We start from the raw sequence: 11,478 nt of genomic DNA, 5'->3' as shown, positions 1-11,478 counted from the left end.
CCAAACCAAACACTGACTGATATCAGAGATATGCAAACTAAATGGCAGTAGTGAATGGAACAAAAAAAAAAAAATCTCCATATTCCTGCTGAGAACCACTGCCCTGCTGTGTGTGTTTGAGAGTGTGTGTAAAATGTCAGCTTGGTAACAGTTGTCCCTTATCAGGTTGCATTCCTGCTGCATATCATCATCATCGTTGGCTCTTCTAGTAATACTTTGACTACTGTTACTCTGAGTGTGTTTAAAGCTACATTCAACAACAGATACATGAAAAAATGAAAGGTGTATAAAGGGTTGGGAATAACAGATGTGTGTAATTAGCATAAATCAAAAGGGGTCAAATCGAGGCATTAGTTGAAGATGAGAATACAAGAAACTGAGAGGGAGGGGAACTCTTGGATGCAGTGCACATAACTGGAGAGTAGATTAGCTGATGTCAGGGCAGGAGATGATTAATAGATAAGTTTAAAATAGTGAGATAAGGATAAGAGAGTTGAGCTTCAGTGTAGGATGAGGCAGACTCATGGAGTGGGGAGGCATCAGTTGGGATGATGCTCCATTCTTACCCTCCTCCCATGGGGCGGGTGGGATGTCAACAAGGTTCAGCACCAGCTGACAAGCTTGCAATCTAGCCCAGCAGCGCATTAGCATCTCTTCCTGTGTGTGCAGCCCCCATTACCACTCCACACCCAGCCATCCAGCTTTTAGGCTTTGGGGCCATGGGGATTGCCTTTTTAGGAGACACCTGATCACAGCTGAACTCACCACCGCCCAACACAAAGACACTGTGGCTGATAACGTGATGTTTTCGTGTGTGTGCACCCACCCTTGGTACGGAGAGTATGTGTTTGTGTGTGAGACAACTGGTTAGAAACTAGAAGAGAGCTCTGAGGGTGGGAAGGTGGTAGAGCTGTTACATAGTGGAGATAGAGGTCTGTGGCAGCTCCACATCAAGCGGAAATATTACCAAAATTGTAAGAGCTGGAGAGACTGACATTCTTCAGGATGTTTTGTTCTGTTTCCATTGTTCTGTGACCGTGAGTCTGTTGAGGTGGAGAAGAAGACCTACAGCTGAAAGGAGTTCAAATTTTGGCATTTGTTCGTGCCAGGAGCCATCTAAATCCCAGGAGAGGTGTGACACCTTCATTCAAGAGAAGATCTTTTTTTCGTGATTAAGCAGAGCCCAGTATCATGGAGAAATTCAAGGCAGCCATGGTTCTGGGTGCTGTTGGCGATGCCTTGGGCTACAGAAAGGGCCGTTGGGAAGGCTGCACCTCAGGCAAGAAGATCCAAGAGGAACTGGCCTCTCTGGGAGGACTAGGGGCCCAGAAACTGGACCCTGAAAACTGGCCCCTGAGTGATGCAACGCTGATGCACATAACCACAGCAGAAGCACTTGTAACAGGTATGTTTAGGGTTGCTGTCAAGAAGAATGGGAAAGAGGATTTATGATTGTCTAAGTGGCAGATTAGAGAGAGAAAATCATAGCATGACTACAAACAAATTTTCTTCTTTCTCCTATTTTAAAATATCAAATCAAAATTTCACATATTTTACCATACCACTCTAATTTTACATCTAACTTAAAACCAAAACCTTTCTTTCTTCATCTTTTCAATAATATACAGACACATCAGACCCGTCCAGCCAGGCTTTTGATCTTTCTACTTTTAGAAGGACCAGAATAGCTTCCTCTATACAGTCAATGGAAGCTGCTAATCACTTACTGGCGGACCATCTCTGAATGACAAAACCTGCTGACATATCATAATCCATCCTTGCAACCGGCCATCAAAGACAAAATCTCCGTAGAAAGCTTATCACGAATGCTGTCACTCAAATGTCATCTCAAGCCCTCCCGCAGGGTGGCCAGGAGTTGCCAGGACAGAAAAGTCCAAAATAGACTACTTTAGAAAAGCTGATCCTCAGCTCTCCTTTACTGAACAATAGCAGGTCAGACTCCTCTGTTATCTGCCGGTATCATGTTTGGCTGCAGATGCAGTTCAAAGCCAATGGCAGCAGTCCTGTGAAATGGTGATGACATCTTTTGAGATTAGGAAGCCCTATTTAGCCACAATGCCTGCACACGCATGCACACACACACCCACCAGCCTATCAGTATATAACATAACAATACTGTATGTGGCTCCTCATCGGCACAAGGCATTTCTATTAGCCCAATTATTAGTCATCATAGGGGCTTATTCAATGTATTATACATTCTTATCTGAAGCGAGGATAAAAATACTTAAACCAGAAAGACAATAATTACTATTTTCTCAGCTCCCTCTTTACACACATTCATTGAAGAATTTGACAGTGCATAGACTGACAACTTCAGGTCTACCCTCCCTCATCCTCTGTGTAACAGAATCTGATCCACAGTCCAGTGAAGAGGGTGAAAGTCCCTGTCTTTCATCAAAGTCCTAGACCACTAAATTAGAGGTGATGCTTCTTTGTCAACCCAGGCTCTCTCTCCTTCACACATACAGTACACACATAAACTACTAACAGGATGGCTGTGGGCTCTGCTCGAGGATCCCAGTTGACCTCATGGTGTGTGGAAGTGACTCCCCTCACTCCGCAGGCATGCTGGTCCTAATCTGTGGTGTGGCAGGCTGAGGCTAAACTTAGCCCACTGCAGCACCACTCGTCTTGCCTTGCATGCCAATCATGAATGACTCTCAGTCACTGTGTTTGTCCAGATTACTGGTGTCTGGAGGACCTGTACCGGGAGCTGGTACGTCTCTATGTTGAAGCCATGGTGTCTCTCCAGGGCAGAGCCCCTGATCCTGCCACAGTGGAGGGCTGTGTTCACCTCAAACCTCACAACTTCCTGCTCGCCTGGCATACACCCTTCAATGAAAAAGGCCAGTGGAGATTTTAGATCATTATGTTTTTTTTAATTTTCCAACATAACTATAGCTTATGAAAACGTGTGTATGTGTGTACATGTGTCTATGTCCAGGGTCTGGGTTCGGGGCAGCTGCCAAGGCCATGTGTGTGGGTATGAGATACTGGCAACCTGAGAGACTAGACAACCTGGTGGAGGTCAGCACTGAGATTGGCAGAATGACCCACAACCACCCCACAGGTGACAATGTTGGCAGTTTCTAACCTATGCAAACAAATCTGGCAACTACAGGCTAATTATTGTACTGTTAAGAATCTCTAATTGCATTTTACCTGCAGGGTCATTGATTTAATACTTGCTTAATTGGTGAGTTTGAGATATCAGTAGACAGAATTGGCGTAATGACTTGTGATGTCACTCTTTTGCTTCAGGCTTCCTAGGCTCCCTGACAACAGCACTGTTTGCATCCTATGCAATCCAGGGGAAACCTCTTGTGACTTGGGGCCGCGAGCTCATGAAGGTCATCCCTCGGGCTGAGGAGTACTGCAGGAAGACCATACGACACATGGCAGGTTAGACTGTGTTTCTGTCTGTGTTAGTGTGCAAGAGGCACATCATTTTGCAGCTTGGTCTATTAATCCAGGTCAAATGAAGCTTCTATGTAAAAAAACATAACAAAAAGAGTAAAATCAATATGTGTTTGTCAGTATATATAGTCATTTTCTGAGTTCGGTATGTATGCATGTGTCTCAGAGAGCACAACTATCCAGTAATGTGTGTGATTATGCATTTCTCTGCAGAGTATCAGGAAAACTGGTTCTACTTTGAGGCCAAGTGGCAGTTTTACCTGGAAGAGAGAGAGATAGAGAAGGAAGGACAGAACAAACCTTCATTCTCTGATCGCTATGACGCGGAGGAGACAGACAAGGTAAATCCTGCCTCTCTGTCACACAAAAACGAAATACACACATAAAGAAAAGCTTACCTTCAGGTTTTTTATGCCAACAGAACCCCTAACAGGAACAGTGTGCTGCTGTTACTCTGTCCTTGTCCATACAGATTTATAAGCGCTGGAGCTCAGAGGGCCGTGCAGGACGCAGAGGTCATGATGCCCCCATGATAGCCTACGATGCCCTTTTAGCGGCAGGGAGTGACTGGGCTGAACTGTGTAAACGAGCCATGTTTCATGGAGGTGAGGACCACAGCATTCTGCAACTGCAAGCCACATTAAAACGCAGACTGATAAAACATACAGGCTGCTCACTGCAACTTCTGTGAAAATGCTCTGGGTTTTTTTAGGTGAGAGTGAAGCCACAGGCCTGATCGCAGGTTGTCTCTATGGCCTCATGCACGGCCTGAGCCAGGTTCCCCCAGGCCTGTACCAGGATTTGGACAAAAGACAACGCCTGGAGGAGCTGGGAGAAGCGCTTTACAAAGCAGCATCTGCAGAGAAGTGCATAGACAAGTAATACTGCTCGTCACTGGCCTGAACCCTGCTGGCTATCAGAGGAACTGCACATGGCTGTAAAACTGCTTCCCTTTGTCCCACACTACCCTCTAGTCCTCCTTGGTAGTGTCTCAGTAGTCTTGAGTGGCATCTTGTCCTCTCCTCACCTCCTCTCTTTGCTTTACACAGATCTGTCATGAATTGGAGAAGTTAAAGAACCTGCCACTGTATGTGTGAGGTGGAGGGACATCAAAAGGGAGACCATTTAGGGTATTGAGTTCTAGCCTTTGTCTGACATGAATGTTTTCCTTTGAGACCATCTCTCAGGAACTACATCTGCAATCAATTGGCAGAAATGTAATGTTTTGTTGACAGCAGGGAAGAATAACTTGTCTCTGTTACTCCACCTATTAAATGACAGAAATGTGGGGAAAGGTCATTGGCCTTTATAACCTTTTCCTTTTCTAAAGCTAACCTGTATTAACATGAAGCACATGGTTATGTTGTGTCAATGAGTATCTAATTCATCAAAATCTACACATTGATAAAGCCTAACTGATTTTAAGACAGTTCTCTCTGTTTTTATCTAAAAATATTACCTTAATCTAAGGCCCATAATAAATTCACTAGCTTTTAGTCTACATTGATCTTGGCTTTTTAATGCATGTAATGTGGTGGAAATCTTGAGATGATTTTAACTTTTATGCATTATATTATTGAGTTGTAGAGTAGTAATATTATCTTATACTGTGATCAATTATTATTTGCACTGTGATGCTCTTATCAGGTATAGTGTACTATATTGTAAAAGCATCATTACATGGTGGATATTAATATGATATGAACATTAAAACTGACTCAGATATATATCACACATGAAGTGCCTGTCTCTCCTTATCTTAACTACAACATTTATTTCGATGGACAGCTTGTCTCCTATCTTAATTTTTCTACCAGAGTTCCTCTTCTTGTTACACAACCCTCCTCTACAATCCCCTGAACTAATCACCTGTAACAAGTTCACACAGCTGAAACACTTCACTTCAAGTCTTAACATTTGATCTCCTCTGCTTTGCTGCAGGGGTGGGAGGACTACTTCTCAAATATCAGTTGGGTAGAAGATTAATAAGTAGAAGAGAAAAAGTAGTCCTTTTGGAGATTACTCTGAGTAACAGCGACTAGTTTTATATGGTGACTGTGAAAGGCCAAATTCACTATGCTCCAAAAAAAATTCCTCTCCAGTTCAGTGATGCTCATTTCTTTAACTTCATGATTTTTTTGTATCACTACCACTACATGAAAAACACAAATTTAGCACCATATTTTGGAAATGGTAGGATGGTGCGGTATCATTGTTCCATTCAGACAGGTAAGCCCTGTCTAGGCCACTCTGTTCTTTTTCCTTTCCTAAAGTACAGTGCAATACTTAGGCCTACTATGTATATACCTACATACTTAAAATAGTGCAAGAACACGAAAAGGCTACTCCAAGGTTTGGGCGCAATTTATTTGCTTGTCTGATCCAAACATATTCAAAACTACCCATTCTGTACAATCATTTAGTTCTGCTAAAACTCTGAGTGTGAATGTAGTTTCAAGTTCAGACCACACAATGTCGACCACCACAAATACTGCAAATGTTCTACCTGTGTACAATAATGACAGTATTTGATAATTGTTAGCCATCCATGCAAGTATGCATTGAGCACTGTCACTATTTTCATGCAATAGTACATTTAATTTGCCAATGATCCTTCAACACTGCTGTCAATGTCCGTAACTATTCAGGTATGTTTAGCTGTAGATGGCTACAGGGATTAAGTTTTGCATGTCCTCTATTCTCCATAGACCAGATTCTCGGAAAACCAATATCAGCCCTGATGCCAGTATGTTGAGGAAGTTGGTTAGAGACCGCAACTGCCGTCCTGTCCTCCGAGGGATTCTGGAGAGTCTCCTGCATTACCTAACACAGGATCTGCCCAAGTGGACCACCAGAAACAGAAACCCGGAGAAGCCAGTGTCGGATATTGTAGTTGAAAGAAACACAAGGAACATAGATTGGCCTGATCAGAGATTTGAGGCTTCAATGAAGCAGACTCAACTTGAGACAAGTTGTACTATTGTTCAGCTCCCTGAAGAGCATAAAAAGACCCAGGGAAAGACTGCTGAGACCAGTTCCAAGATCCCTGAAAAATGCTGGTCAGATCTACAAAAAGACAGATTGCTGAGCAGGTATGAAGGAGATCAAAGAGCAGGAGACTTAATATCCCGCCGCCTAACCACATTCCATCTCCTCCAATCAAAATTCATAAGGTCCACGCCCAAACCTCCCATCACCCACCAAAGGGAGGTAGGAACTCTGTCCTCCGGCAGAGGAGTGGCAGGTAATGTGAACCACAGCCAAGGCAGTGAGCAAGACATGCACAAGAAGGACTGGACTAGAAGAGAACAAGGACTGAAGAGGGGGAGCCGTGTGAAAGATATTGTGGCCAAGTTTGCCATGGCAGCGCAAAAGGAAAAGGGAGATAACATGCTGAAGAAACAGCCAATCAAGCCAAGACTCATTGGAAGAGGGATCCTCCTATCTTCCTTGATGGAGAGATTTGAGACCATGGCCACGATATGTAAGGGAAGTGACTTGAAATGTTCACATGAAAGGCCTTCTGGAGGAGTCAAAGTGAGGAGTAATGTAGAACAGAGGGTAGCTTGTCATGAAAGGCAGAGAGATCAAACTGTTCACAAACAAAACCAACACAAGCAAATGAAAAGTAAATCTGTTGGAAAGCGGCTGAAAGGAAATCAAACCACAAATGGGCAAGAACAAAGACCCGAGCAGGCAGTAGATGTTTTAACAAAAGTAAACTTAAACCTGAAAGAAAAAAATTATTTGAAAGAAGAGCAAATGAAGCACATGAGGGACCAGCATTCAGATCAAGAGGCAGAAGGTCATTGTTCATTAAAGCGTATAAAAGATCAAGTTAATGATAATGATGTTCAGAGTTGGAGGTTGGGGGAACATTGTGAAATTCAGGCTACAGTAGAAGAAACTAGTATCACCAACAAGTTAAAATATGGACATGTAGAGCTGCTCTGTTTAACATCTGTTACCGAGAGGTCACTCCCAGAACCGTACAGGCTTTTTCTACAGGTAGAATCCCAAGTGAACTGGCATGTGGCAACCATCATAACCTGCCCTCCTGTGTGGTCCACATGTGTAGATTCCTCTCCTAAACAATATGCTGTGGAACCACCAGAAAGCTCACACTTGGAAAAGATACCTAACTTGAAGACAGAAGTTCCTCATAGGGCCCTACAACACTCTTACAGCAAATCAAGCACAGGTGAACCTTCTACTACAGTTACTGAAGGGAAACACCATTTAAAGCCCAAAACTGAGGGACTTTCTACATATACAGGCCGCAACCCCATGGATAACAGAGCAGCGGAAGATCTGAATCCAACCAAAGCTGTGATAATTCAAAGAGCGTTGCCCAAGTACATCATCCCATGTGTTTACAGATTTGATTATCGACAAGATGTTGATGATCGGACTGATTCCTCCCCTCAATCAGCACCACACCCAGAAACTGTAAATCCTTTGGTTGCAATGCCACCACCACACTCTGATACTTCTATGACTGCTTTTAACACTGGATTGGTGACAAAGGGAATTTTCCAAGACATTGACTTATGTCCTCCTAATAACATGAAGGTACAAACCTGTCATATAATAACAAAAAAGAAACCAACAGAGGGTGAACCACAAGAAAAAGATGGGGAGGCCGGGGAGGGAAAAGAAGAAGTAACACCAGTGGACATAAAAGATACTAATATGCCGCAAAGTACCAAACTTTCTGAAGACACAGCCAAGATTCAACCTGATAGAGAGAGTCCACAACAGAGACCAAAGTACACAACAATCAACTATGGGGATCCTTCAGTCAAACAAACATATAAACCCAAAATCATACGATTTACTGACACATTTACTTTCTAGGTTGGTACTATTGAACAAACAGTGATGCACAGTCTCAGCTGTTTCCTTTCGCGGATACTGTACTACGAATTTAAAGATTTCAGTTACTCTCAATGTAGCTATCTTCATACATCAGCAACAATACACACATTACTACAAAGTTACAGCAACAAAAACGCAGTGGAAGCAACAAGTAAAACTGGTAAACATTAAAAATTGTACACGTAGAGCAAATGAGCACATGATCATCCACAAGCTAATAGGCCTACATACCATAAAAGTATTGGACCACAGTTGTTTAGGCAAAACTGATTGCTAACACTTGTGTATATTTATCACAACATTGTTGATTCAAAGATTATTTGTTAAAAGTCATTTGGTGTATTTGGATAGAGATTCATAAAGGGCTCTACAGTATAAGGATAACAAAAAAAAATAACTGATAGTCCCCTTCAATAATTTGTAATAGCGCCGATAACCTCCAAATGACCTACAACAGTTTCACCGGCTGGCAAACAAGGTATCAAGGTTGAATTGTTGCAAACATTACTGCCAACTTGATAACTCAGTATCATCATCTTTTCTAAATCTGAAATGGTTCCTCACTGTGGCAACACTGTTAACATGGCAGGCTGCCTAAAGTGGAGCATAGACAAGTAGTACACTTGACATTCACACTGCATAATTTGATATGAAGACTGACTATTAGACTAGTTAGACTTTAGCTTTACATTTTGAAGGTGTATTATAATTTAATTCAATATAAATCTATGTTCATCCATCCACCTATACTTTTTATGCTGCTTATCTGGGGCCAGGTCGCAGCAGGCTAAGTAAGGAAGTCCAGGCGTTGCCAAGCCAGATTTAATTGTCAGGTGCACGCTCCTCAAGTTTGACTGTCTGCTGTATTATTTCCAGCAATGTTACATGTAAAACTCCCTCCTCTTTCTTTATAATTATCAAGATACAGCACAGCATTATATTTTAATGAATGTAGCTTAATTTCTTTAAAATAAACTTGTCAAAAATATAATAGCACACTATTAATGCTGCCTAATTTATTCATTATTGTCACAGTGGAATATGGTAATTTTAGTAGATTTGCAAACCAAATGTATGAGTACAATTTTTAATACAATTTTTGATACAAGCTGGCTGCTGGGAATATAAATCACTTTGTGGGGAACTGGCCAAATACATGGTCATATAAAGGTCATGAGGCTGTTCACGGGGAAGCAAAAATATTTTTCAATATACCACATGAATGAAGACATGCTTAATTGGAGTTAGACTTTTAGATGACATTTTCCATCTGTGGAATAGTGAACAGTGACTAGTACACACTTACAGAGAACTGAAGTGTTTCTATAAAGGACACAGTGACGATTGCCCAGAGCAGATGAATGGTCGCACACAGCAGTGCCAAACATGTCAGTGGCTGGAAGCTCATCCTATTCACAAATCCAACCCCCGCCCACCGGCAGGATTACACTACTGCTGAAACATTTGGACTTACTCTGGTATTTTCACAAGAGGATAAGAGATCGAGGTCTACATGATCCATCATATGTCCATCCCTAGGCTTATCCTGATAGGCAGTGGTGATGAGGAGTATGGTGTTGTTATTGAGTGTCAAATTTTAAGTTATTTGATTTAGGTAGGGCTAACAGGGCTCTAATAGGACTTCTATAAATAGGTGAATATCTGTTTACTCGCATTCTGTTAACAGTGGTTAAAACAACATGCAGCACAGTCATATATACGCACCCACACACTGAATTATATGGGATATTTGTGGTGTTTATGGGTGATTCTTTGTGTCACTGTTAGAACGGGCTGTTCACCAAATAATAACTAAAAAATACAGTTATTTCTGAGAGCTTGCTCCATACACTTTATATAAAATGAAAAAATACAGCAACTCCAAAAAGTGCCACCTCAAACAGTATACTTAAAAGTTTTTGAGCTTAAGTGTCCTTTACTTAAACTCTTTTTGAGTACAAGTTACACTCCTCTCCCCACATGATTTTCCCCTTTTTCCAGCTCTGGAAAATAATCAGAAATAATCAGAAATACTTTATTGATCCCCGAAGGGAAACTACTACAAGATGGTGTTCAAAGATGGCCACCAAAAAGCCACCAGAACAACCTTAATGTCATTTTGCGACTGCCTGGAACTGGGTGACAGTGTTGGGACACAGTGCCCGAGGCTCTGCCCCAGATCCTCTCATTAGCACAAAATCAAATTGAAATCTGGTGACTTGATGTAAAGTTCGCGTCATTTTGATACTCATCACGTTTTCCAGTAAGAGAAAAGGTTTTCCACTCTTACTTGCGCAGGACTTTCAAGTCATGTCAGTATAGTTTTTAAAAAATATAATATTAAAACCATTATGATAAAAAAAAACAACATACACGTGTTAAATGTTTCCCCAAGGATGTGAAGCTCTGCTGATACTGGGACAGAAGAGCTACCGGTAAACTGATGAATTTGAGTGACATCTTGTTGAGTTCATCCATTTATTTTCATTAAGCCTAGTCCTTATTATTATTTTTTTCATATCTACAAAGGACTGTCGGAGCCCTGAATCACCCATGCAACAGATATGTTTAAATCCAGGTAGGATACGTACTGGTTCAATGCTGCCCAGCAGAGGCTCAGGTTAACAGATGGCTGTATTTACCTGTGCTACGTGGCTGTGCTGGAGAGGGCGCGGCTATACTTACCATTTTTGCTGCCTTTACGTGTTATCGGACACACTAACCATACCATACTAAACGAGTGACCCTATGAGTTTTATGAGCAGGGAGTTGCCGATGTAACATACGTTATGCTGTAGACTGTGTCTATGTCAGTTGACATTAATGTGATATGTTATATGACAAATAAATGTTTGGCTATGAAGTACAAAATGTTCTGAAATGCCTATTTTTCAAATTGCAACGTGCAAAACGAGGGTTGCTATCTGTTCATATATAGGAAATACATGTGTGTTACTGAACATTATAAACAGGTCATAGTGGAAAAACAATGTCAGGATTTTTAACAGCTTTAACACCTCATAAAAAGGTGCGTTTTCTTGTAAAAGTGGTTACAAGTTAGTACAGTATAACTGCAAAAACATTATGAGCAAAGCCAAAAGTGAATTACTTCCTTTTCGTTCTACCGCCACAGCTCCACTTTTTTTTCTAACTAAAGCC

General features: G+C 41.6%; 1 protein-coding gene across 1 annotated transcript; it reads left to right on the top strand.

Moving 5' to 3' along the window:
* The first annotated feature begins 645 nt into the window (after window positions 1-645).
* On the top strand, window positions 646-11,179 carry adprhl1 (ADP-ribosylhydrolase like 1). The gene is made up of 8 exons (XM_044204311.1): window positions 646-1,405; window positions 2,706-2,870; window positions 2,969-3,094; window positions 3,286-3,426; window positions 3,655-3,782; window positions 3,914-4,046; window positions 4,154-4,319; window positions 6,150-11,179. Exons 1-8 carry the CDS (start codon window positions 1,192-1,194, stop codon window positions 8,296-8,298), a joined length of 3,222 nt encoding a protein of 1,073 aa, XP_044060246.1. The 5' UTR covers window positions 646-1,191; the 3' UTR covers window positions 8,299-11,179.
* The last annotated feature ends 299 nt before the right edge of the window (window positions 11,180-11,478 follow it).

This window comes from Siniperca chuatsi, linkage group LG1 (assembly GCF_020085105.1).
Source record: "Siniperca chuatsi isolate FFG_IHB_CAS linkage group LG1, ASM2008510v1, whole genome shotgun sequence".
Lineage (NCBI taxonomy): Eukaryota > Metazoa > Chordata > Actinopteri > Centrarchiformes > Sinipercidae > Siniperca > Siniperca chuatsi.
The sequence above is the reverse complement of the archived record's forward strand: the minus strand, read 5'-3'. Positions and strand labels throughout refer to the sequence as shown.

Excerpts from the sequence above, each read along its gene's own strand:
- adprhl1 (XM_044204311.1), top strand. The coding sequence starts at position 1,192 with ATGGAGAAATTCAAGGCAGCCATGGTTCTGGGTGCTGTTGGCGATGCC. Across the intron at positions 2,871-2,968 it reads TACACCCTTCAATGAAAAAG|GGTCTGGGTTCGGGGCAGCT; the intron begins GCCAGTGGAGAT and ends GTCTATGTCCAG. Across the intron at positions 4,320-6,149 it reads GCAGAGAAGTGCATAGACAA|ACCAGATTCTCGGAAAACCA; the intron begins GTAATACTGCTC and ends TATTCTCCATAG.